The sequence below is a fragment of the Chlamydotis macqueenii genome, chromosome 7, assembly GCF_036417535.1.
Source record: "Chlamydotis macqueenii isolate bChlMac1 chromosome 7, bChlMac1.mat, whole genome shotgun sequence".
NCBI classification, from domain to species: domain Eukaryota; kingdom Metazoa; phylum Chordata; class Aves; order Otidiformes; family Otididae; genus Chlamydotis; species Chlamydotis macqueenii.
Window position 1 is genome coordinate 13,165,399 of NC_141562.1, and position 27,648 is coordinate 13,193,046.

Sequence of the window (27,648 nt, forward strand, 5' to 3'; positions counted from 1 at the left end):
TACATGTCAGCTCTACCCTTTCCATGCTTGGTGTTCCTTCTCATAAAATGGAACACAAACACTTCTTTAAGACTCACCTTTTGAGGGCAGGGTGGGAGTTCTGCTTTGAGCTATTTTGTACAACCAAGCCATCTGCAAAAAGTACACAGAATTCAAGTCCTGACAAATGAATTCTCCCCTGGACAATGAATGCCTTCCACCTGTCCTGCCCCCTCCACAGTGACACTTCACCCTGTACAAGAGCAGCATTCAGCTTCTACGTCACTTAAGCAGCACTTAAACGGCAGAGGAATTGTTTTTGAGAAGAAAAGCTAAGCAAAAAAAAAAAAGCAGTCAGTGAGGAAGTTTTAATCCCTGTATGCAAATTCCAGTAAGTGAACTGCCTTTCCAAGAAGGTGTGCACGGCACAGCAAGTACGACCCCTGCGTGGGGAGGAGGGACACGTTATTCTGTTAATGTGCTAATTGCACCCCAACCCTTCATTAACTCAGAAGTCATAATTTCCCAAAGACACAAACTAGGCTGCTCTGATAACTGTGTGAATGGAGCACGTACCTCATGAATCTTCCTCTATGCCCTGTGAGGAAAATTATTTGGAATCACAGTCTGTGAAAGAACAGGGTTTTATAGCAAGACAAGGGATAGGATTAATGATAGCATGGTCCAAAAACCTGCTAAAAGCAGGCCAGCATTGCTTGCTGCTAAGGGAAATAAGACCACATAGAGTATCAGTATTCACCATTTTGTTCAAGGCAGAAGTTTTACTTAAAGCAATCAGAATAATTATACACGACTGCAGTGACGCTTTCCCATGCAAACAGGGCAGCACAGAGGAGAGGAAGAAACTGCAGTTTAATAGACATTTAATTAATTGCATCTGTATGTTACAGAAACACACTACATTCTTGTTTCAAAAGACTGCCTATTTTAAAATTACTTTTGTTTAGTTGCAAAATTTTTGAAAGGTTACTGATTAAAGCAGTCCAGGTTAGCATCATCTACATCCTAGATCAAACCCTGCTGCCTCCACACCTGCCACACATGAAGCCCACCTGGAAACACCCTCAGAATACTTTCTCGGGGACACGTGAGCAGCACCTGGTTTGTTACATCATTAGCAGGGTAGCTCCCCCACACCGCAAAGACTTTCTAAGCAACTCGAACAAGTCATAATGAAATACTCAAAATAGTCTGAATTACCAATTCAAATAAAGTTACATTATTCCCACAGTTAAGTTGCAGATCAATTAAATTTATTTTTTCCAAAATCTATTTACAGATTTACAAGTGTTTGTTTTGTATTTTACAAAAAGTTACATTAGATAATTTTAAAAACATTTTTCCTTACAAAAGCTACAGAAGCAACTACCTGGAGGTGTTAAAAACAGCTATATTAGCTTTTAGAATAGCAGCTAAACGCCTATCCTCAAACGACAAAGCTAAGCTAAACAAAGTGCAAGAACAATTAAAAGACCTGTTTCAAAGCCGCCCTTCTCCTGTTAGTAAGAATATTCCAAACCCATGGCTGAAGGAACTACTGGGCCAGTAATTCTGCCGATGACAGGAAGAATAATTACATTCCAGCAGAAGTTACCATCAGTGTGAAGAGTGGTCAGACCTAGACGTACTCAAAAGTGCTCTGTAAAAAAATGAAGTTTAGGAACAAATTCTGAAGGTTTGAGAAGGATGATGACAAAATAGGGAAGAACCTTCCCGTCCAACACAGGCTGCACAGAAAGGACGTGGTCCCCAGGACTGAATCCTTGTCTTTTGGTGGCAGATTCACTCTGCTTCTAGAGCTGTACAGGGACTGCACGTACAGCACTGAAAGCACAACTTACATGAAAATACTGCAGAGATATTTGTTCATTCGAGGTTACAGGCAACGTCAGACAAAAATTCTGTCACGGACATCTCTCTTTTAACGGAAACACGGAAATGTCAAATTAATAGTTAATTTTAAAAAATAATTCAGCAAAATGCACCTTCTTTCATCCAGTGCCTTAGAGGTGCTGTTTGTTAGCTGTCTGACAAAATCTCCCCTTACACCTGTGACTACAGAGGACAGAGCTGTCAGTGCAATACTCTTGGATGTACAAATCTTGACTAAGTGAGGGGAGGTAAACAAATACAGTATTTGGCAATAACTTACCAGATCGCTGCATTAATTGCGTTACTTTTTTGAAGTACAATTTAAAACTAGCTACTGCACAGTTTTGCTTCACAACAGCGTATCACAGGCACATTCTGCAGCAGAACTAGGTTGGACTTGTGGCAGACCAGCCTGGAAAAGCAGGTAAGTGTATAATCTTTTTCAAGATCCTCCTAACAACTAAGATACTCATCAAATACATCTTAACACTGAGTCTCCTCTATAAACCGCCCTGTGTCCTCCAAAAGAGCTTCTGAGCCATTTGTTAAAATAACATCGTCATCTGTATTTTTAACACATGCATCTTCTGTGTGTTGGTCCCATCTTTTCCATCTGTTTCAACAGGAAGCAGACCAGTAACTTCTCCATGGTACCTTGAAAATGCAACTCCAGACCGCTTACCTGAAATTCTGGAAATAGTGCTGTACATTCTTTAGTTCTTTGTGGTTTGGTTTTGTTTTGTTTTTACAGGATTAGCTAAATACCAAAAGGTAATAAATATCTTGTAAAACAATCTTATGGCACATTAGAAGAGCACCTCTGTATAAGTATTGCATGGCAGGAATCACAGACCCGAACCGGCTTTGGTGAAGAAGGCAGAGGCAGCTCATTGTCAGAACAGGCGTTACAGAAGATCTCGCCACAGTTTCTACAATGATGCTAAATAATGGGGGAAAGGAGGGGGGAAGGAAAAAAAATGTAAAATTTACAATGGAAATATACTTGGCAATTGGATACTCATACACAATACACAGAGCAGTCTGAAATGTGATTCCTTCCACTTCTTTGGTCTAAGCATGGAATCAGTTTTCAAAAGATAATTCATCAAAATCCCAATCCATGATGCAAACCTAGACAGAACCTGGTCTGTCTGTGATTGCATCATAGACAGATAGATAGATGGTCTGTCTAGGACTGTATATATATATATATATTTTTAATATACATGTATGTTTTGCAGATTTTGTTCAATCCTTGGATTACAAACACACTCTGCTATATAAAAATATAATATAAGCAATGATATTCAAGAGAGTGGATGATTCTGTCAGGCAGCTAATTCAGATTTAATATTAAAAGGTAATATAATAATTCCTGCACATATTAATAAAGCACAGAAATTAACATCACATTTTACTTTAAAACTACTATAAACTCATAATTTCTTAGTCTATTGTATAAAAAAATGCCCTAAGACGACTTCCATGCGTCAAATTTTAACAGTGCCAGAGCTGGCAAGCACTGGAGATGATGACTCCACAAAGTAGGTTAAATAATTTTAGGTATGTTCCTTTGTGGCACTTCCCCAAAATGCAGCATTTCTTTTGAAATTAGGGCCCAGCTGCATTGTACGTATCAAAGAACTAGAAAGACATCTCAAAAATATGCATTCATCTGAGCATTGGCATTTCTTGCCACTCCTCTAAAATAATTCATGTTTTTTCTTATTACATGTAAGCCAGTTGGAAGAAATTTTGTTTACCTTCCTTTTGGAAAGAGAAAATTCCTTTTCACATAACTTGCAATGTGTAGCCTCTTTGTCCTTCAACCAAACCTGGCCCTAGAGAAAAAATTATCCAAACTATACGTATCTGAAGAAGTTAAACTTTGGGTTCCAGGGAACAAGACAAACCAAAGCAGTACATTTGCTGCTGAAACTGCTTAATGCCCTGAGACCAGTATAATGTCACAAAGGCACTCTAGAGCAGTACAAGTCCGCTCCAAAACACTGCAAAGCCTTAGGAGACAGGACAGAGCTGGAATAGGCGCAACGAGAATATGCTTGAGGTAGTAAAGCTGGTCAATGGCTGAGCTGGGAAAGGCAGAAAGGTCTCCAAGTCCCAGTACTGAAGCCCATTTCCCTGCCCATCACACAGGAACAGTCCCCAAGATGCAGGGAAGTAAAAAAAAAAAAAAAAAAAAACACCAGCATAGTGTCAAGAACTGTTGATTTCCTTCTGCCTAAACCACTTGATAAAAATAGGAATCTGCTCAACAAAACCATTTCAGGCACCTTCACTTGGTTTGAAATAATATGCAAGGTGACATACCACGTGATCAAACACGTGCAGACAGTCTCTGCTCTCTCCCTGCATAACTCTTAAGAAAGTTCCAAACCTCTCAACATTACAGATCATATTTTATTTCAAAGGGAACAGTAAAAAAAAAAAAAAAGTTTATTTTTCCTCCAAACACCACTAACCTGCAATGCTTTGTTCGCTTCTTTAATATCTTCTATTTTCAGCTTTGATCTAAAAAATAAAATAATGTTATTTCAGACTTCTATATTGCCAGTCACAGTCTAACAACTTTAAAAGCTGGAAGTATTTTAAAAATTATAAGCAAAGTACTCTGAACTTTCAGTTAGTATTCTGTGTTACAGCAGCACCCAGGAGATGCGATCAATGTCAGGCCCTGCTGCATAAAGCACCACACAAAGCCAAGCTCTCTCCCAAGAGCTCAGAGTCCTTTGAACGGCTGTAAATTTGCTGGGGGTTGTGCGGATAAGAGAAATTTTTAGCAGCATAGCTCTGTGCAAATACTTAAAGCTAGCACACAGCATTGGTACAAACCCAGAATTGGGAATGCCACAACATGCAAACTAGCAAATTGTTTTCAATGCAAAAACCCCCCTCTTTATGCCCCCAGGCCCTTTCAAACCAGGATTTGTGCTCAGAGCACTGAGTCCACAGCTAGCCCACCAGCTAAAAAAAAAAAAAAAATCAACAGACTTAACCTAACTAGGCATACTTCTTTTTGACAACTGGCTAGGCAATATCATCATATACAGTCTAATTCGCACCACCACCATCTATTATTTTTCTTAATTCAAGTTTATATGACAAAACCAGTAATTATCATGAATAAAGAAATTACTCGCTCAGCTTGGATGCCAATTCTTGGAGAGCAGCTTCTTGGTCTTGACATATCCTTTTCAGTTGCTTGTTTTTTTCCTGAAGTTTAAGGAACTCCTTTAAAACAAAAAAAAAAAACCAAAACAAACAAAAAACCAAAAGCCCCCAGTTATTCTCAAAAATTATATTTGCCTACTGCCTAGGAAACTACTACTACCCAAAGCTGATCTTGCTTAGAAAGCCAAGTGAAGTCATGATCCATCACGCTCTCTGTTAAGATTCCCAAATCCAACGTGAACAGCAACAACTCAGGATTAAACACTCTTAGACCTCAAGAGATAAAGTATTTTTGCTTCTGCAGTCCTCTCCAGGAAGAAAACAAAACCGATTGAGTGCAGAGATCAACAAGACTACACAGCCAGAGAGAAGCTGAGGCACTTTCCGGCCTAGCATGAGAAGACAAAGCCTCCAACACAACTAATAAAGGAAAACAAGGATTTCATTTTTCCTTATTCAAAGCACTGAGTTCTGATCTGAGGACTAAATAGGGAGTAAAAAAACACATTTTTTTTTCTTAATCTATTTGTGAGAACACATTAATCTTTCTTATCTACTTGCAGAAATTCTTAAAAATACCACCTCTAAGTCCATAATTAACTTTGCAGTCAATTTCTAGATTACTAGTCAAGTTTTACTGCAGAATTTACTTTTTTAAGGTTAATTATTTCTTGGGTCTCTATTCTCAGATGAGTTACAGTTTCCTTCTCCTTTTGAAGATCATCCTCTAAGGTTTGCCTCCACTCTTTTTCTATCTTCAGATCTGTTTCCAGCTGAAGCCTAGAATATCCAAAGCAAACAAACAAAAGATGACTGTGCATAAGAGTATAATTTTTTAAAAAGCAAAAATGAGTTTATTTCTCAGTGCAATATACTCCTACCATAATAAACAAATTATCAACTTACACATTTCCTAAAACAAAAGTAGGTATCAATATCATAACATTTTAGACATCAGTGTAATAAAAAATAATAATTAAAAAAAATTGTCACTTGGAAAATGCTTTTAGGAAGAAGCGTATTTAAAGGACCAAGAACTTGTCATAATTTTGAAGAGCTGACCTTCGTAATAAACGAGCAAGAGAAGACTAACCACAAAATTCTAAACTATTTTTAAAACAGGCATAAGACAAAGCCTCCTTAACCTTACTTAGCTTGTTTCTAAAATCAAATAAACAAACCAACCAACCACACTGCCACTGGTGACGCAGACAATGATTGCACCATCTATCTCTGGTACTTATAAAAGTTATTTAGTATTTTATCCTTAGATGTGAATCTTCTATTTTAGACTAAGGCTTATGACATTTTGAACAGAATTGAAAATAAAGGAGGAAGGACTTTAAACTACTATTTTTATTGAGCTTTCTATGTAACTGAGGTTCAGCGTTAAGAGGGATCTAAATTCTATGAGTTTAACTGAAGTCCAGTTAAAGGAATCGGGGCTACTCTGATGGAAGAACCACTCTAACTGGAACTTCACTATCAGCTCACGGAGGAGTTGGTGTTTAGAATGTTATGGAGAAACTAAAGGATGGAAGCACGCTGTTCAACCTTCTAGATTTAAATTGTGCCACCACAATAAAAGAGGAAAAAATCTGACAGTAGTCATGCAAAGTCTTTTGATGGAAAACCTGTATCCGCAGTAATTTTCCTGTTTTAAATCAAACCCATTTTTAAAGGAAAGACTTACATTTTGGGACACTACCTCAGCATCTGGCTGGAAAAGATCAGAAGTGAACATGACCTTGAGGTTTCAGAATTGCAGAATTCTAAGGCTGGGGTGTGAACTGTTCTTTTGCCAAAATCTGCAAAGATGACTGTGGTAGTAAAGTGAACATTTGTCAAGACAGTTAGACAAGTTTATTAACATTCCAAGTTGTAAGAGAGGCAGGGTGAGCTAATAATTGGATTGGCAATCACTGACTTTTAAGCCTCAGTCCTTGTCGTGCCACAGATTTGTACTGCCTTAAATAATTTACTTTTTATCTTTCTGAACAGGGAAAACACCTGACCTTACAGGGAGCTTTTTACATTACATATTTATTTATTTATTTAAATCAGTACTGAAGCATTAAATAGAAGAAAGGGTAGAGGGTTGGCTTTTACATTACTTTTTAATATTTATTATTCCAGTGGATTTTTATTTTTTTATTTCCTGCACAGTTGTTAAACCACTTCTACCTTATTCATAAGCCTCATCAATCAAACTATTCTTATGCCATTTCTGTTTAAATTTATACTACTACGTGCTTGTGGGTTTTGTTAAAAGTGTGTATCACTACTACTACACTACATATTTTCCCCCATTTATCATCATTTCCTCGTGAATTAAGCTGGCACTTTTAGACAAAATAAGGCTGTTCTTCCCCCTCCTTTCAAGCTGCACATCATTTTAGAAGCACCCAAAGTTAGCCTGACTTTCTTAGAATGGCACATTTTCTTCCACCTTTCCAGCACCTAGCATGAAGAGGTTTTGTATTTATTTACATTCTGTTCAAAACCATTTATCAACAACCAGCCTGTATTAAGACACAAAACATACTGCGATGTAGAGTGTTTACTGCTGTATATTTTTCCAAACAGGAAAGATATACTTACAATTGTTTCTCCTTCTGGGAGAACTCTTTCTGCAGACTTTCAGATTTATTCACATACTCCTGTTTAAGTTTCTCATCCTCGGCCTCAGCCTCCATTTGAGCCTTCTCTGCTTGCTGCAATCTGGTGTAATTCAAATCAACTTTGGGTAAAACTGAAGCTAGAACTAGGGTGTAGAGGGTGAAGAAGACAAATAAAAGAAAAATGGGGAAATAGAAACATTTCTAAATAAAAACAAAGTTTGGGGGAAACTCACAAACTCAAACGAGAAATCCATACAATGCCTAGAGAACTAGCTCCTGGTTTTTCATACAGGAAGAGAGTAATCACCGTAAGTAACCACGGTTTTATTTTATGCTCATGAAATAACAGATGCCAAAGCACGATGATACATATTTCAGAATTGAAGCATATACCTTAATGCTTTTTTTTTTTTTCCTTTAGCATACGTTCACGTGTCATTTTTGGAAGCTTTTTTTTTTTTTTTTAAATAAATGCTGTAGAAGTACCTGGCTTGTACTAATTACCCATTAAGACAGGGCAGAGCATGTGTTGTGCAAAAGCAGCTCAAAACAATTCAGGCGTAAGGCTGAACACAGAGCACTGCAGTCAGACAGCAAAAACCTTAACTTAGCCTAATACAACAAGACACACTCTGACAGGTCCCACTACATTTACAGAACTACCTCAGCTACACCATATTATGAAATTAATTTAAATAATCTGTATTAAAAATAATGCATTCTTACACTGGTTAAAATAGCTCCATACTATAGACAAAATAAATTAAACCAATTAATCAAGAAGGGAGGGATTTTTTTTTTTAATTAATCTTTCCTTTCTGAATTCCAGGAGTTTGTACTCCCCTTGGAATCCATTAGTTCACTGTGGTTCCTCTCAGCTTGGTCACCTCTTCAGCCCAGAAAAAAAAAAAAGATAGATGTAACATAACAAAAGTACAGGTACTAAAATGGAACTGTGCTGTGTCATGGCTACACCTCTCTTGACGAAAAGGCAGGAGAGTAAAAGAGCCTGTAAAATATCAGTGTCCCCACCTGCTGTGTGGTGTTTAACAAAACTGTTTCAAGGGCCTCTCAGGTAAGTGGGAGAAATCTGTGATACTCTGTGCTTGATTTCTCGCTTCCCAGCAGCTAGCTGCATGCAGTGTAACTCACAACTCCCAACATCAGCTAAAAAGAAATGAAGTCAGCAATATGTCTACATTTGTGCTTCTGCTCATGAAATTGCACCAGCAGGAGTTTCCAAACACTGCCAGTAAACAAGGTAAAGACAACCGGAATTAAACTACCTTATAAAGTCTGTACTAACTGATCCAGCTAGACCAGTTGTTTTAAGAACGTTCCCAGTCACATTTGCAATGGTAGTGCACAGAGGGCCAAAACACGCACAGAAAGGAGAACACTGGGAAAAAGCAGGGTCAATTCACCGAGCAAAAGAAGCTGAATGAAGCTGCACAACACAGAAACACCAAAAGCAAGTTAAACCCCTCGCTAAATCACAAATTAAACTGCCGAGTAGTTTCCACAGCCAAGGTAGAAAGGGAGCTTGCCACCCAGGAAACATGCTAGCCAACCCAGGCTACAGCACCAAGGCTAAATGCACGGCTGTAACTCAGACGAATGCTGAGCCGGGCCAAGTCCGCAGCAGGGTTTGCGATTCAGACGATACTGAGGCAGACACTTGTTTGCACAGATGACCATGAGATGGCTAAGACTCCCATTGCTGCTATAGTCTACCTGTTGTTTTATCCAGTGTTTCCGGTTTGGGTTGTCTTTGAGAATGGGAGATTTTTTTAATAGCCAACCCATGTTGGCTCTTTCTGATTCCAAACCAAGCAATAAGGTAATACATAATCATGGAGTATAAATCCTTTCTGTATTATTACACCCTGCCCCCACTTTTGCAAACACATCTCCTGCTGAAAGACCCTAAGATTCTTTTCCCAGTCAACTTCCACTCCACACTTCAGAGCAAACATTGGGAAGAGCATTGAGGGCAGTCAGAAGCTAAAACTTTCGTATTTCTGCAGTGCAGGCAAGCAGCAGCTCAAAACAGAAATACGAGTTGTAAAGATTGCCTAATGATGAGCATAGGGAGGGAAAAGGGGCTGAGCAAAACCACGGATTATGACTACAGCGTAGACAAAGCCACGCACAGGCAAGATCCTCAGCTGACAAACAAGGTAGACAAGTTCAGGATCTGGGCCCTAAATGTAAATCCTACTTATTACTACAGCTTCCACCGTAGCTAGCACGGTGCAGCTGTTCTCGGCAGGAGTCCCAGCTACAAAATTTGCTAGAGCACGCTGCCCTCCCTGCCTGGAGCCCCATCCAAGTCCAGATTCCAAACCATTTTAACTCTGTGAAAATATTTTACCCCATGTAATCTCAGCAAAATGGAATTGTGCTTTAGCTGTTTTATCCCCAAACCCTGTAACTCTTCCACTGCACATACTGAACACACATGTTGACACTGCCCTCTTTCTTTAAATGTATAGTTCTGACATAGCATTTAACTCCTCTTCCCCTGAACTCCTGTCACGCTGCTCAAGAAAACAGTGCTAGTTACAACCGAAAAACCCAACAGAGAGCATGCTTTTGGGATAAATATAGCCTAAAAGTGAAAGCAATAAACAGAGCAGAAGGGAAATACGAGTCGCAGGGGCTACTTTTTAAATCTCTTAGTAGCATAAAGAATAGGAAAAACCACTAGATTAAAAACAAATGTCAAAAATGCACAAAGTAAAGATAGCTAACCTCTTAAAATAAACTTTGACAATTAAGAAGTGATTAAATAAGCATTAGAAAACTAGCTTACATTTGGTTAATAATAGTGCAATGATTTACTTTTTTTTCCTTTTTTTTTTTTTTTTTTTAAGAGGGGTAAAGTGAGATCAGATATTACGTTGTTTCAGAAAACAAAATAGAACCCAGCTATTATCTCTTACAGTGCAGAATTTCTAATATAATTTTCTATTTAAAGTTGTAATTTTAAAATTCTTAAGTTGTATTTTATCAGTAATTATTTAAACACAACAGATCTGGTGGAGCTTTCAGAATGATATATCTTTGACAAGTTTATACTGGTGCTGGGCTTCATTGCTGGCACATTTGATGAATGACATTGCAATAGTCCTGGTTTGAGTTAACAGATCTTTGTCACTTCATGAATGCAGTGGACAAAAATCAAAGACAGATGAAGGTAGCAAAACAGTAAAAACAAAAATTGGGACAAAGGATAAAAAGAAAAGAAAAAAGAGGAAAAAAGGATGTCAATAAAAGAATATTCATGTCACTAATTTTTTAAATACATAACCATGTTTTTAATAACCAGATTTAAATGAAAAAAAGACATGTCAAACAGCAACATGACAGGGCTCATGGATATGTTATATTTTACAATTCAAAAGATCAATGTTGCATATAGGCCACTAAGTTAAAACGTAAGACTCACATGTCAATATTATGCCATACATGCAGTCAAACCATCATGTAAATTTATATACTGGAAATTTTAGTCTTTCAGTTTTCCATCTTTCAGAGTAAAAACACACTACATCATAGAAAATAATGGCACTTCCAAAGCAATGGACAAGAATTAATAGCTTCAGCAAATACAGCAATGATCCATGAAGGCATTAAATGTTTATATTAAGCACACGCTTAAGTATAAGCAAGATTAATGCTTTGGTTTCTATTGCATTTCATTCAAGTGGGGACAAAAAGAAAAAGGTAATAATGAATCAGAATTTTGAAACAGCTGAAAGAACAACTTTTGATATCAGCACAAAAATCTAGGAGCAGAAGAAAGATGGCAGAGGAATTAAAATGAAAGATTAAGCTTGTATTTAAAGTAAGTGTATTTGTTAAAAAGAAAAAAATAAACAGTACAGCACTACTTAAAGTTTCAGAAAGGTTATTTTTAAATTTTCTGTTTGAAAGTTACTTTTCAGTGGCAACTGTGTAGGAATGCAGTGAAATGTAAGGGGATGGAGAAACGAATGAAAACAATCAAAGATGGGCCTGTACCTTTGTTCTAGTTGTTTCATAGTCGCATTAATTTGATTGGTCTTATCCTCTAATCGGCCAATTATTTCATTCTTTTCTTTCATAGCATCTTCAGAAACCTGTGTTACAAAAAAGGTTAAAATTGAAGTAGGTATATATTACATTGTTACCTCATGGGGTTTTTTTCTTCAATATCTGAAGGGAAAAGTGTTAAAATGGCTTCAGGTTTTGATTCTTTTTAAACATCCTTGTGAAAAAAAAAAAAGTTTACAGTACTTAAAATTTTATGCCTAGCAAATTTGTAGTTTTGTACTTTGCTAGTGTAGATGCTATTTAATAAGTATACATTTTTCACTTTGTTTTCCTTTCTTAGTTAATCATTTTGCAAGTCAACTTAAATTCACTGATCCTCTTCTTAAGTAGCTCATTAGAGCCTTACCAATAGAGAACTAAACTAAGTTGCTGAGTCCTGGAACTCACTGATGTTCTCCAACTCTTACTAAACTACCATACGTCCCTAAAAATGTCTTAAAAATTTTATTAACACATTTCACAATTCTGATTGCTTGCAGAGCTGTTACATCCGCAGCCTAAAAATAAAAGGTAAGATCGTTATCCTTGCTATACAGATCAACACTATCAACTGGTCCCTAAACAGCAGAGATTCGGCATGACTAAAACGTTTCACTCTGCCCAGGAAGGGGGTCTGAATGTCATTAAGTGAAATCAGTGTTACCCACAGTCCCCAAAAGTACAGATCCTAACATACTGAAGAACATTCTCCTCTCATTTTTCTTTCCAGCTCTATTTATACTTCTGTTTCTCTCGTCCAGTTTCCTCACAGTTGTAGGTGGTAAAGTAGCATCCTTTGTCCATCATCTGAATTATCCCTCTGCAGCATCCTCATTTCCCCCCCCTCATTCTGCCACAGATTTGACTGGTTTCTCGTGTTGCTTTTGAGAATTTATTGCAGAAATCTAATCTATGTTCTGCACACATAATTCACTGCTAAACTTCCTTAATGTTTGTTCATTTGTTATCTGTATGTTAACATACATCTCTGAGATCCATATTCTCCCGAAGAAGTACTGCATTGTTACAAATTTTCTTAATTTGTTAACAGATTTTTTAAAAAACAAACCTGTAATTAGCTTTTTCCATTTAACACAACCTTGTTTTCCAAATGTCTTTCCTTACTTTGAAAGTTCAGATCTCCTCTTTCACTCCTCACTAGGTGCCTACATTCTCTTGGGTTTTTTATACAATGCAAGCCAAAAACTATCATTATAACGAGATAGACTATTACTCTCTCTGTTCCACACAGCATGTTATTAGACCATCATCTTATTCTCATGCTCTTTTCTTCAAACAAACCCACTAACATTAAGTGACTGCCTAAAGAACTGCTTTGTGTGAAATCTTGCTTGCATTAGTAACGTTCAAAAACGACAAGCTGATCTAAGAAGTGGAAAGAAACAAAAAATTAAGGAAACAGCAGCATTTAAATAAACAAAATGGTCATGCACCTCTCTCACTCCAACCAAAGGCATTTCATCAGTTTAACAGCAGACCATTCCTTTACCTGCAGCTTTTGGTACATTTCCATGTTAATTGCTTTCACTTCATCAAGCTGCTGCCGAAGGCCTATGAGGGTATCCTGCTTCTCATGGATGTCCTTCTCCAGCAACTTCATGGCAAGTTCTATCTCATGTTTCATACTAACTTGAACCACTAGCTCATTCTCCATATCCTATAAAACACAAACACAACACAACACAGAATCTTTAAATAATTATGCAACATTTTATCCCTGCTTTGAAAAAGACAAAGCTAACTCTAACAGAGCTGCAGCACCACCTACTTCACCTCTTCAGAAATTCTGCCCATCTTTAACTTTGCAAATTATCCACTGCATAAACATTACATTCTCGTGTACTTAGCTACAAATGCTTTTTTCTTAACTTCAGGAGAAGACAACTCCCATTATAAATTACCCTGCCAGTGTTGCATAGAGTTGCCTAAGTATTAATTACAAAAACAGAACTAAAGAATTTGTATTTTCACAGGAAAGATTTAGCATACATACAGATCATACTGTCTTCCTAGCAATTTCCCTAAAAATGTCTCAAAGAAAACATATTTTCTTTACTATGATTTAGCAACATTGTCACAGAAATATTGATGTGTTGATTGCTCTGTTAAAACACCCTTTTTATTACAGGCAGTCAGAGAAAAGGCAATTGAAGTCGATTCAAGGCAGCATCTAAGCTCAGTGAAAGCAAAACTATAAATATTTATATAGTGACTCTTCTCAAGCATAGTCTTTTATAGAAGTGCTGTATAATTCTAGAAAAGAATACTTACTTGTCGAAGTTGTGATTCTTCTCGAAGCTGTCTACGTGCTTCATTGTACATTTCATCTAAACCCTGCCTGGACTGTTTGTATGTCTGAAGTTCTGCTTCAACATCCACTTTAGTTGCCTACAAAGACACAGAGAAATTATCTTTCTTCATCACAAGTTTAGCAGTTAATAGCACAAATTTAATAGTTGGGGGGGGAAGCTTAAAAATACATTATCCAAGCACAGTACAAAGAGGGAAAAAGCTGTTTCTGCTATGTGGTCATCAGTTTTATAACAAGAACTAAGTAAATCTGGCAAAATAAACACCTGTACTGCAGTACAGTCCTCCTTCCAAAGGTCACTCTAATACACAACTGTTTCGGTACTGAGCAACCCAAACACCTGCTTAACCTGTGCTTTTACCAATTATCCTGTAAAACACATACAGGAAGTCACACAAGGAGCTACAAATCACAGCTTTAAAAAAAGTTCAGCAATCGTATACACGATTACTCCAAATGACACTTCACACAATGAGACAGGTCAAAGTAGACAGTTTGCCAACTAAAACACACACTACTTTGACAATGTTTTCAGATATTATTGCCTTAAATGGTCTTAGATACAGCTTACAATTTGAAGAAAAAAGGAGAAAGGGAAGGAAACCAGAAAGAACACAAGGAAAAATGCTACAAAATTTGCATGTGGTTATAAAATTTAGTGTCCTATCATTTTGCTACATTTATGGCACTGTAAAGCTTCTCAGATCTATCAGGTCCTTTCCCTAATAAAAGTTGTTTAGATCTGGCCTAGCTACTGCTTACTTCAAGTTGCAACATAAGAACATTCAAATGACACAGAACCACACGACATTACCACGTTGAATGTGGTAAAACTAACATACCTCTAGATGATGCTGTGTTTTCATTAAGATAAGGGTATTTTCACTCCTTAATTGATGGTTTTCTTCCTGAAGTTTAATTATATTATTTTTGGCTATTGCTAACTGAAAACAAAAAAAAAGAAAAGAAAAAAAAGGAAAAGCAGTGTGACTAGTTTTGTGAGTGGAAATAAAGAAAAAAATATTCTGGTGAATGCAAGACCAAGACATTATCTGTCCCGTTCTTGCTGTCTACCAAACAGAGGCTTAAAGAAAACATAAAGCTCCTGGTTTTCGTAATGAGACACTTTCATTACACACAGCATGCGTATTCTAGATACTTTGTTATTTCGTGTCTGGTGAAGAATATGGTTTCTTTTCATTGCTCCATTATGACTTAAAAGATCCTCAATTCCCTTTCCTCATCCTAATTTTTTTTTCATTCAATTTGGATTCAAATATATCCAGTTCTGTTCTTTTTTGCACATCTTAATATATCATATAGAACAATCTACATGAGAAAACCTCCCCCAGATGAAAAGAAAACATATTGACAAAAAAGGAAATGTTATAGCTGGGCCCTATAGTATATACCTTAATGCTAGAATTATAAGCCATCAAAGTAGGTGGACAGTTGGGCTGAAGGCTTGTAAAGGAACCAGAATACTCTAAGAATTAACACTGAGAAAAAAGTGTTTTACCTCTATCTGGATACATTAATATCCAGAGTGAGCTAACTATCCCTTCAACAGCTGAAGTTAGATATATAATCTTTCCACTTCATTAACTATTTCTTAAGCAGTTCAGATTAAAAAAAAACAACCAAACAAATAAACAAAAAAACACAAACAAACCAAAAACCTCTCTCTTATAAAGCTAAAAATATTGGAATATATTCAAGCATCAAAGACAATTGGAAATATAGCATATAAATACAAAACTAGAGCCAGATAAGTCTAAAAACTGTAAATAAGCATATGGTAAATAAGCAAGAAACAATCCTTTGGCTAAAGCTGAGTACAGTAACAGAAATTGCTTGGTGAACTACTTTTCTGTCTCCTTTCTCACTCAACTGGTGTCATCCATTATGGACTAGTCATGTGCACAAAATCAGACTGACAGCTGGCATTAGGAAAGGCTTCTCTTCTGGTTTAGTCTGAAGTGGGAAATTGTGATGTTCTACAGAATTCATTTACTGATGCTGCATGCCACCTAGGCAAGCTGACTTCAGATCCCTGCTGCTAGCACATCTTTTCTTCAAGTCAAAATAAAAGTATGTGAACATATATACAAAACTTATGTAGGTTAAAAAGCACAAGTATATTTATTAAAATTGTCTTTAACAGTAAATAATGTATATTATACATTACTAAAAAATATCAAATACCTCTTCAATCAGTTTAGTGTTTGATTTCTCTAATGAATCAACTCTTGCATGTAGACTGCTAACTGTGCTACTGAAAGAGAAAAAAAACAACAACTATTATTCAAAATTACATCAAAACTCATTCAACCAAGCTCAAAAGCTTTAATGCAAGATACAGTGACTAATGGGTAAGTGCTAACAGATCTGCTCCCATTATTTGAGGTTCTCCTAAACACAAGAATATTAGTCTCCTTTGTTGAACGTTTCTATATTTCTTTCCAACTCCCAATGTCCTCCCTGTCACTTAAACTCCTGGTTGGGTGTGACTTTACATGTATTCTCCCTTTCCTTTATCCTCACAACTATGTTGTATCCAAAAGTTTAATGAGTTCCCTTAAAAGACAGTTTACAATCACCACCTTTTTTTTTTTTCCCCTCCTCATATAATGAAATAATTCTCCAGGTTCTCTTCCTCCAAAATCCATTTATTTTATAAAATAATTTGCTTCTCCACTTTTTTTGAGATTTATCCTTAGGCTCTTTCTTGATGCTTCTTGACTTCATTTATAAGTCTCATCCGAATTTTATTCCCTTCTATTACTCTGTGGTTTTTTTATCATATCAAACTACAGCCAGGCCTTCTCTGTTACCTGATTGCCTACTTCTGCTGTAAGCACATTTTTAGCCTGCAGTTTACATATAGAAAAAAAAAAAAAAAAACCACTAAAACAAAACTATTCTGTAACAACATTTACTTTTCCACATATTTCTACTACGGTGTCCTCAGAAGTTACCAGTTCATCAAGAATGGCAAGTAGAGGAGATTAATGCATTTTAGGATGTGTGGAAAGGAACAGCTGACCTGAAATGAAAGAGAGCTGTTGAATCACTGGTTTGTGAGTAATTCCGTGCCTAAACTAGTATACAGAAATACACCCGATACACAGGGGCTCGTCTGAAAACTGACAGCTATCATCACACAAACACCACTATTCTTAATTGTGATAGTTCCTTTCTCCTCCTTAACTTCCTTTCATTTCGGTCATATTTGATGCACTCAGTTATTCTGTCCTGTTGAAGGTTCCTGCTCAGTGCCTGACACAATTTCAAATCAGAATATCTTTACCCTAACAGTAGCCATACAGTAACTAATGATCAAGATTATCAGCATTAAAAATGAAAAAATATGATTACATTTCAAAAAGGGATAAGAAGATCAGCTATACTACACTGTCCGTTTGTTGTTTGGGTTTGTTCGGTTTTTCTTCTTGTTCAGTTCCTCACACCGTTTAATTCTGTACTATTCTCCTCAGAGAATTACAATCACTCTTCCTCCGTTTGTACAGTAACAAACACAGTAGTGGACTAGGTTTGCTCCATCCAGCAAAGTAAGGGGGAAAGGCTGCTTTCCTGAAAACTATTCTCACAGGACCCACAACCTACAAAGTATAAGTAGTTTCCAGCAAGCAATGAACCTATTCAGTTTCGGTCCTAGGCATTAAAGCTACAAACTAAAACATTATGAAAGGCAAAGAAACAAAAACATGCGAATTCACCCACAACACTCAATAATACTTTTTGAAAACCTTCAGATAGGAAGCAGTTCAAATCCAGATCAAGCTTTTCATTCCTGTGAAGTTATGAATCGTGAGGACCTTGATCAATTTTGGCCTGCTGTTTTTCATTTATTTGAAGAACAAAGGTTCTGACTGTCAAAAACAAAAGCATGAAAACCGAGACTTCCTGAGTGTCCCCAGAAGAGCGTATCCTTTTCAACTTCACTACATCCTCAGTCTAAACAAGAATAATTTGCATCCCTTTCTCTGAGGTTCTCTCACAAAGCCATGGTATAAAAGGAATTAGAGGTGTTTCACCTGTAAGCCTGGAGTGACATACATACTTCAAAGTAATACTTACTTCAGTTGTCTGTTTAGTTCTTCAACATAATTCTTTTGGTCCAAAATTGCAGCAATCTGTTCATTTCTAAAGCAAGGACATAATAAAATTAGCTTTAACAAAATGACGTAGCAAACCATGTACTGAAAATAGATATATCTATCATATGCAAATGTCCATCTTAATTGTGCTTTTTAAAAAGAAAGGAGGTGACTTCATCTCACAATCATGAAGTCAGCAACTTACAGGTTGTAACATCAGTGAGAGACAAAAACCGGAATGCTTTAACTGCACACAAATTGTCTACATGAAACATAAGAATATATACAAGTCTCAAGAGAAAAAGGTAGTTTATTTACTCTGTCATAATTCTGTTTCTTTGAAACACTGACTAAACCCCAAGCTGAGGTTACTTTGTTAGGTTAGCAGGTTCCTTTTCATTGCCACCTTGCAATCCTCCGATACTGTCCATCAGGTAAAGCAAGCCAGGTAATGTTGCTGAGGCTTGCTTCAGAGTGCAAATATTCTCCCAGCTAAGTAGTAATACAGAACAACGTAGTGTGCCATTTTTCCCAAGACAGTGAGATCAGTAGACTTATTTCTACAAAGAACCAGACACCAGTCAATAAATCATTTGTTAACATGCAAAATCTGAGGTATTTGCTGAGGACATACCTTTCCTTACCCCCAATGTCATCATCACTCTTCAAATACATCGAGAAATCGATCACTCCAACCTAGGGAAAGCAAATACACACAGTTTAATACCATACAAATAACTGCTGTTGATACTCACTGTCTTCTATCTACATCATTACTAAAATCTCAGTTACACCAGCTTTTTTAAGATGGGTCCAGTTTCAGGTTTTTGAGCTTCTGACTGAACTGTAACATTTTAAACAAGATTTTTTTTAAGTCAAGTCTCATGTATTTGTTAAGAATTATATTACTTTTGAACAAAATTAACAATGTGCCATGTACTGAATACCAAAGAAAAGATTACTTCCTACCTCTGACTAAGCTTAGCCCAGAATTTACAGGAATACTTTCATTTGGGGAATTATCAGATACTACTCAACCCTATCACTGATTGAGCAGATTTGTGATAATTTGTCTATAGTGTTTCATATTATTTCCTATCACAGCACATCTCCCACACTTGTTACCCCCATGTTTGTTTTTTTCAATGTTCCTTGCCAAATAATACTTTCACTCCACACTTGCTGGTTCCCAGGTGTGCCAACTCAACTGCACTCATTTCTGTACACCTTGCTAAATCTGAGTCCAATTAATTTATTTTCTATTCACTTGTAATTTAATCAGATATACTATAAATAACATTTCCATGAGTTCTGCTTCCAACTCCATTCACGAACCACTAACACAGGTATTTAACCACATTCGCTTTATCAAAACCTTTCCTTTTTGGTCTCTAGTAGCCTCTTCCCAAAAGTATTTCAATTTCTCTGATCTACTGCTTCCTTCTTGAGCTCCCTTTAGCTTTTGAATAGAAGTAACTTGCTAAGTCTAACATTTCCTTGGTTTACACAATGCTGTCCTGTCAGTTCCCTGTGGTGGTCTTCCACTTGTTCTTTCCATACCTCTTCTAAAAAGTCTCTTCTCCAACAGCTTTTTAAAAAATGTGTTTTGCTTATTAAAGCAAAATACTACCTCTATTTAAAAATTAAAGTATTATCTCTGTCACTTTGTTTTGATTGTCCATGTGGCATACAAACATTTCACCATTGAATAGCATTCGTCTAACATACCAAAACTATGCTCCCAGATGCAACTTCCATCATCCTTCAGAGGTTTCTCTTTCTGCTCAATACAACTCGCTTCTTCTGGCTTCTCTGAAAAGGTGCCTTATTTATACTACTCTTCACAAACAGAATTACTCTAAAAACCTCATCTGAACAGCCACTATACCTTCTCAAATCAAGTTTTATCTCCCCTCATACAGCAAAGCCACCAAGCGACCTAGACAACAAAGGTGTAGCTAGCAATAGATTTTGTGATTTATGATACACACATATAATTCTCAGTACTAAGAGCAGCACATTGATAAGTCTTCTATAATTACAGGCCTTTCAATGTCTTCTGGTACACAAGATCAGTGGCTCAAACATTAAACAGTAACTAGAATGAACAATCAAAGACAAGTTAACCCTATGATTCAACAGCACGCATGCCCAATTAGCTGTGACTTTTCTTTGCCATAGAAGTTGCTTTTTTATCAAATATATGCCAAAATACAGTAGAAATCACTTAAACCATTATGATTTTTTCCACAGAGAAGCTGGGGAAAAAAAAGAAAAAAAGAAAAAAAAAAAAAAGAGGAGTGAACACAGCCTAGATTTATTTATAAATACTTGTGCATCTGCCTTTAAAAAGAATCTGCCGAGATTTTCTTGGAAAAGATCAGAGTTCAAAGTCAAACCGCTTTGCAAAAGAGGAAGAATTCTAAATCTTGTTTTGCAGATTGAGAGCAGTCACCCTCTTGTAAGGTCTTTTATTACACTATGCGAAGCAAGTTTTTGTTTCAGGTCCTTGAAACATTCCTATTATGTTCCAGAACAATAAATGAACCAAACGGGATAAACTGATCATGGAACTATAATTATCCTCCAAAGAAAAAGGACGAGCTAGGCAATTAAGATGGAAAAAACTCTGTGTTGCTACTATTGCATCCATTTGATGACAAAGCATAAAACTTTACCCTTGCACTCTGACAATTATCACCACCTAAAGGTCTGGCCCAACTGACCCTGAGGTTAATGCAACAGCCCCCACTGATCCAGAGCTGGATCACACCCTGAACAGTCTCTAGTAAGATTTGTAACAAGTCACAACTCCACAGTAACAACATCCACTGTACATAAACATCTTATGGATTGCACATAGGTTACTTTACCTGTATCGACTTACTTGTGAATCTAGGTCTTCTCCCTTCACACACAGGTTAGCGTCTATCACATTTAACCCAACTAACAGCCCAACAATAACCGCTCCTTCTTCTTCCATCATTAGTGCATGGTATTCATAAAATTCACTGTTACAAGAAGAAAATTGCATCTTATTGGTATATCCAGTATATTTACATCCAATAAATTATTAATAAAGTGACATCTAAATCTGAATTGTTTCTCTTATTTTAGCCTTACTCCAGCATCCCTAAAGACAAACTGGGTCTGCCCATCCTTTCACTCCATAAATATTTAAAAACTCAAAGTGCATGGTTTGTCTCAGAGGCTATTAAAAACAATACTACTACCTTTGGCTCCAGAAATCTGAGCCACAAACTGCTGGAGGGCTGGGAAATTTTGGGGCCAAGACTTATTTATTTATTTAAAAAAAAAAACAAACGCCACAAAAAAGGCTCTTCCCTATACACTTGCTGTTAGCCACTTTTGAATAGGATACTGCAACAGATGGACGCTTGGCCACACTGAGTCAGACAATTCTTATGTTGTTAAGAAACACTACAGAACGTCGAAGAAGAATGGTAAAAAATTTACCTTGTGTGAGAAAAGGTCTGGACTTTAATGAACACATGCTTGAACTTAAAGAAGCCAAGGAAGAAATTAAATGAGTAAGAGAAGAGAAATGGCTAAAAAGGCTAAAAGGTTTGAAAGGCTAAAAAGGTTTTTAAAACAAAAACACTCCAAAAGCCAACAGAATACCAACATTTACTTCCTTTTCCTTCCATTTTTTTAAATAAAGTTTTAGGCTCTATGAAACAAACTGTGCTTTCAAAGGACAAGTCCACAGCTGTTGAACACCAATGTCATCCTGACATACCAGTATTATCAAGGCATACAAGAAAAGTGTTAAAAATGTGCATAGGTTATAGAACTGAAATTAAGATGATGAGGTTTTTTTTCCCTTTGTGCTTCAACTATTCTATCAGAAAGGAGAAGTTATACTAGAAAATAGCAATGCTAGTTTTAGAGCTGCGAAAGGAATTTTCAAAGAAATCGTCCTCCATGCAACAGTAGCTCAGTAGGAAGCCACGGATATGGTAGGGGTGAATTCATCTCCTATCCAGAGGCTTCTAGTCCACATTCTGCATGGTGGAGGAATGCAGGCAGAGACCTTCCCCATCATCCTCATCTGTGAAAGCACAATCAAGAACGTTGCAGAAGGCCTGCCTACATGATGGGGAGGAAACATCTCTTCACTCATCAGCTGGCCCTCAATCTCAATGAGGCAGCAAGTCCCTCTACCCTGAGGACTGGAAGAAATCATCCCAGGAGCCAAAACCTACATCTTGCTACACTAAGGATACATTTAAAAGTAGCAAACAGAAAACAATTTTTTTTTTTCCAGGAGTTTAAACCCTTAAAAATAAATTATAAACAAAATCTACTTAATTGTTTACCTGAGAAGGTCTCTCTGAATGATTAAGCAGCGAAGATAGTCGGCCATTTTCTTCTGCATTAGTGCTAACCGTAACCAGGCCCGGGCACGGCCTAGTGGTGTTCTGAAAAAAAAAAAAAGAGTGTGAAGACAAATAGTCCCAAATCAACAATATATGAAGTAATTCACTGTCTTAAACATCTTATCAGTCTATTAGTAGAGCAACTGGTATTTCTGAAAGGCTACTTTAAACTAAGAGTTGAGCAATGCAGTCTGGGAATAATGTCTAGGCTTCAACTCCAAGCTTTGGGATAATATCAGAAAAAACTTCATCAACTCAGCTGAGCCTGGGAACAGACCCTGGAAAAACAGGAACAGAGAAAGCACAGGAGCCTGACAATAAAGTTAACTGGCTTGCTCAGAGAGTGAAAACATGCAGCCTTCTCCACACTGTTGTATTTCCACGTGCTTTGTTCTCACACAGTACCTGGCTAGCAGCGTGGAAAGAATTTTCAAGAGTGATGTTGTTTTCCTGTTAAGTGCTTCCTTCTCAATCTGACAACGCCTGTAAAGATAACCTTGAAAGATCTGTTTCTAGCTGAAGGAAAATGTCTGCAATAATTCAGACTCCTTTCTGCAACTTACTTACAAAGTCTTCAGAAGAATTGTGAGAAGAGCAACCAAATGCCCATTCCAACTCATCACGCAAGCTTCCCTTTCCAATCCTGTTCTCTGGGTCTACACAACACGTACTGAATCCTAGCTTTAACTCATGCTTGTTTACAAATTCAGTGGTATCTTAGAAAGACAATTCAAAAAAGATGAAAATGTATGTAACTGGCAAATATTAACATCCAATAAATTAAACCTGGACCTTTAGATCCTCCTCTTCCAGTGCTTGCGCACTTAGAAGTGGTAAGCACATAAACGCAAAAAAAAAAGCCAACCAAAATCTGCATGCTATATCAGGATAGGAACAATGTAACAGACTTGGCAAAGCCACATCATCTCATCTGATACAAGAGTAAATAATAATTTATACATCCATGTGCTTTAGATAAGGTCTAAAGCTATAAATTACAACCCTTATGTTGCCATGTATCAGTCACAATGTAACCAAACCCTTCTGGAATTTAATGTACGGCCAATTCTAAAGCTAAACACAAAAGCAGAGTGCAGAGGAATGGGAGGAGATTGTAGCTCACAGTATAAAAACACATTTGAGAAGGACCCTACACACGAGAATCTGAAAAGCTGCCTAATGCTTTCCTCTCCAGTATGTTACTTTTTGGTTTTGTACAGCCTTTGCTGACTAGACTCAAGTGTTTGCTGCAGCTCTAGACTGCAGGCTGTTCGATACACAACCTGTTCCTTTTTGCACCATTTTTGTCCACCATTCAAAAAATTTTTCTCCCAGGAATGTCAGAAAAGAACACAAAAAATACTACTTTTTTAGCAGTTTTGTGCAGAACATGAAAAGCTAGCAAGATTCACTTCTGCTCTTCCCTAAGAAGATGTACTAGCTGTTCAAAGGCTTGATTAATGCCAAATGAAATCGAGACATCTGTAGATTTTCAATCAGGTCCTTTATTTTCTTGCTGTATTTTACCAATACTACTTACTTAAGACCAGGCAAATCTCTGACACTTGCTGCTATTTCCTCAGCTTCTGGATATAATTTCTCCACAAGTTCCAAAGGACCCCAGATGGTTTTATTGTAACTTAGAAAGGATTTTCTTACTAGGAAAATAAAAATTAACTGAATTAATTTAAATTACAGGTGTAGCTTCCTTCAAAATAGTTGCTGTGATTAAAGGGTTAACCGCAGAGCCTAGACTTCCAGCTAACTGACACACTGGTCAGGTCACCAGTATCCAAAGCCATCTTCCAAATGATTTTGCTGTGAATATAAAATTGCTGTGCTAGAACGAAATAATATAAAAAGGACGACTAGCTAAAAATATAAGCTACCTACACATACGCAGTTGTGGTAATCCCTGAACCACTTACAACAAATGGTATACAAAAGAAAAAGTTGGTAAACGTGTAAATATATTACTGTCAAGTATTAACAATGACACTATTCATTATAAAAGGTGACAATTTACATATTTTCTTCGCCTCTTAAAATCAAAGTGTGTTATGTGGCTTTATCTCATTCAGGAAAGAAAGGAAGAAAAATTGTTTCTTTGGAATTACAAATACGCAGGTAGAGCCATTACCCCACCTTTAAGGCCATGCTTCAGGCAGTGCTCCATGACAACAAAGAACTGCTGCAAAGGTGGGTAGTCAGAATCCAGAGTTCGGCCAAAGCTCAACGCTGATTCAATGAGTCCTTTGATACTCAGTTTAGCCATGTTCAGTAAATTTGCTCTTTCTACGGCTGTAGGGTCCTTTACAGCTAAAACAATAAATAAAAAAAAAAAAAAAGTATGGTTCAAGTTTTAGAAGAGATGCAAAATAAAATGCTTCTTGGCCACCTTGTTCAAAGAAAAGCTTACCTTAATCTGTTTTCTACACAGGAAAGTTTAAGAACTAAAGGTTTTGCTTTAACTTAAAGCAAACTTGGTAAACTTCACAAAATGTACACTACAAAAATACATTTGGGGATTAAATCTAGGCAGTAAAAGACCCATAGCTTTTTAAAATTATCTTAATCTGACAGAATGGACAAGGTTTCTCTTCTTAATCCGCCTGCTACTGAAACCAGAGTGTTCAGGAGATTCTTAGTTTATTTTCATTTGTAATGAAGCAGTTCAAACATTTAGGGCACTCTCTATTTTGCCAAACTGAAACAGACAAAACAACCCTCTGTTTATTCACTATTATCAAAATGACTTTGAAAGAAACAAAAAAAAAAGATGATGATTACTGTTTTCTGCAATTAAAACTAACAAATAAAATTAAAATCAAACAAATTAAGAACACAGAGAATCTTTTTAAGATCTTAAGACACAGATGTCAAAATAGCTATACAGATTTGTATCTGAGAAAAAATGTGAGCTCCTGCCTCTGCAAATTTGAATACTGGTATATGGCCTTACCTCTTGCACACCAGCAAGCATAAAGAACTGTATACATTAAAGCCAAAACAAACAAACAAACAAAAATTAACCATTATAACAGACAGATAGTTTCTCGGTTCCTCAAACAGCAATGAAACTCCTTGTCTCATTTCTTCCATATCACAGCTTTGGGTATTTAGATATCAGATATTAGAAACTTTAAAAATTATTTTCTAATTTTCTCTATTCCTAGCTGCCTGTCAAATATAAAATTACCCTATTACCATACAATATAATCTCTCTCATTTTTTTAGTCAAAAAATATGACTGAGATAACGTACCCAAGACAAGCTTAAAAACTACTTTTATAGTCTCTCAATTTAAGAGTACTTCAACAGAAAACACTAAAAGATGTTAGAAGACACAGCAGACAGTTAGCAACAGTGCTCTGGCAAAAATGTACCTAGTTAGCAGTCACAGCTCACTAGTTTGTCTCTTGACTTCCTGCCTGCTCAGCCACCGGGGACTGAACCAACCCTACCAAGAGCAGCATCAGTGCCCCTGTCTGGAACAGATGGAGGCTTTCAAAACAGGAGTGTTTCTGTGGGTAAAACTCATGTCAGATTTCTGCTTTTTTAATTGGGTTTCTTACTGACAATGCTAAATATAAATGTTACTGTGGAAAAAGCCTTTATTCAATTCAGACTTGAGGTGGATAGCACTCCCTCGTTACATATTCAAGTCCATTTCCCCAAAGGCATCTTACAAATTCTTTTTTTCAGGTGACCTCATTTCGACTTTTAGAGCTGATCCTCCCCACAGACTTCCACGTCTACTGTCCTTCTAATTCTCAGCCCTCTTGCCTGGTTCTCCTGAGGCAGAAACACATTTGAGGTCCGTTTTGAAGTGTGCTCTACCTGCACATAGCTATTTTTCTGCACCTACTTCTTAAAAAAAAAAAAAGATGAAGATTTAGAATGTCACATGGCACGTTTTCTAGTAACCGCTGGTCAGGGATTGTACGGGGTAGGCTGCACACGTATGGTGCAGAGGAGCTATGAAGGGCTCTCCTCACTGCAGAGCAGCAGCCTCCGAAAGGATTATTTGCAGGTGGCACTGATGCCGCCAGCCTCACCAGAGTCCGACCGGCAAGGCTTGGACCAACAGACAATATTCTGCTCACAGTTCAGATGAGCAGCTAAACCCTTTCTGCAAACAGTATTTGTGGAAAAAAAAAACCAAAAAACAAACAAACAAAAAAAACCCAAAACCCAAGCATGTAGTCGCTACGGCTACAGGCTAAACAAAGTCTCCCTGTGTCACCTGACAGTTAGCAGAAAAACAAGTATTTTCCTCCACGAAATCGTCCTCCCCGGCCTAAACCCCTCATCCTTCCCAAAGCACAGTCCCCCGCCACACCACCTGGTTTCCATGAGCGCCGGCTGCTCCTCCCAGCGACAGGGAGGGAAGGAGGGAGGGAGACAGGGAGGGCCGCCAGCGCCCGGGGCCCCGCACCGGCGGCCAAACCGCGGGGCCGACCCCGCCGCCGCCCCCCGAGGCCGCCCGCCGCCCCCCACCCCGCTCCCGCCGCAGCGGACATTTTCTGCCTGCGCGGCTCGCAGCCGTTACCCCCGGCGGCTGAGGGGCGGCGGCCGCCGCGGGCCGCCTTCTCCCATCACCGCTGGTCCCCAGTGTCCCCCCGTTCAGCCGAGCCCCGCTCCCCGGGCGCCCCAGCCTCCGCTCACCCATGGCTGGAGAGGAGGAGCCGCCGCCTCAGCCGCTCCCTACGGGCCCCGCGGCTCCTCCCGTCCCGCCGCTGCGTGCGCCCGGCCCCTCCGCCCGCGCCCAACGGCGCCCCCGGCGGCGGGAGGACCCGCCCCGCCCCGCAGCTGGGCCCGCCCCGCGGCTGCGGCCATTCACGGTCGGTCGTGGCTACTGGGACATCATGATCCCCGCAGCCGGGCTTACCCACACGGCTGCTAATGGCTGCTTAATAACCACTCTAGATCAGGCTCTTCCCGCTCCCCTGCTCTGGAAAGGGCTACCCAGCAGGCGTGCCTCCCCTGGCGCCAGTGCAGAGACCAGACACAAAAGAACAGAAAAAAAGGAC

General features: G+C 38.0%; 1 protein-coding gene across 2 annotated transcripts; it reads right to left on the reverse strand.

Moving 5' to 3' along the window:
* Positions 1–1,231: 1,231 nt before the first annotated feature.
* RUFY2 (RUN and FYVE domain containing 2) lies at positions 1,232–27,400 on the reverse strand. Of its 2 annotated transcripts, XM_086752352.1 has the most exons (18): positions 27,284–27,400; positions 24,761–24,934; positions 24,156–24,273; positions 22,556–22,657; positions 21,103–21,226; positions 18,850–18,911; positions 18,196–18,261; positions 16,300–16,369; positions 14,937–15,038; positions 14,055–14,171; positions 13,273–13,440; positions 11,712–11,809; positions 7,666–7,785; positions 5,715–5,844; positions 5,030–5,124; positions 4,356–4,404; positions 3,636–3,713; positions 1,232–2,812 (listed from the first exon to the last, which is right to left on the reverse strand). In XM_086752352.1, the coding sequence occupies exons 1-18, from the start codon at positions 27,285–27,287 to the stop codon at positions 2,669–2,671; spliced, it is 1,821 nt and encodes a 606-aa protein (XP_086608478.1). In that variant the 5' UTR covers positions 27,288–27,400; the 3' UTR covers positions 1,232–2,668. The 2 variants fall into 2 exon arrangements, with proteins under 2 accessions (XP_086608478.1, XP_086608479.1); XM_086752353.1 differs by lacking the exons at positions 1,232–2,812; positions 3,636–3,713; positions 4,356–4,404; ... (1 more) ...; positions 5,715–5,844; positions 7,666–7,785 and adding an exon at positions 9,424–10,844.
* Positions 27,401–27,648: the final 248 nt, after the last annotated feature.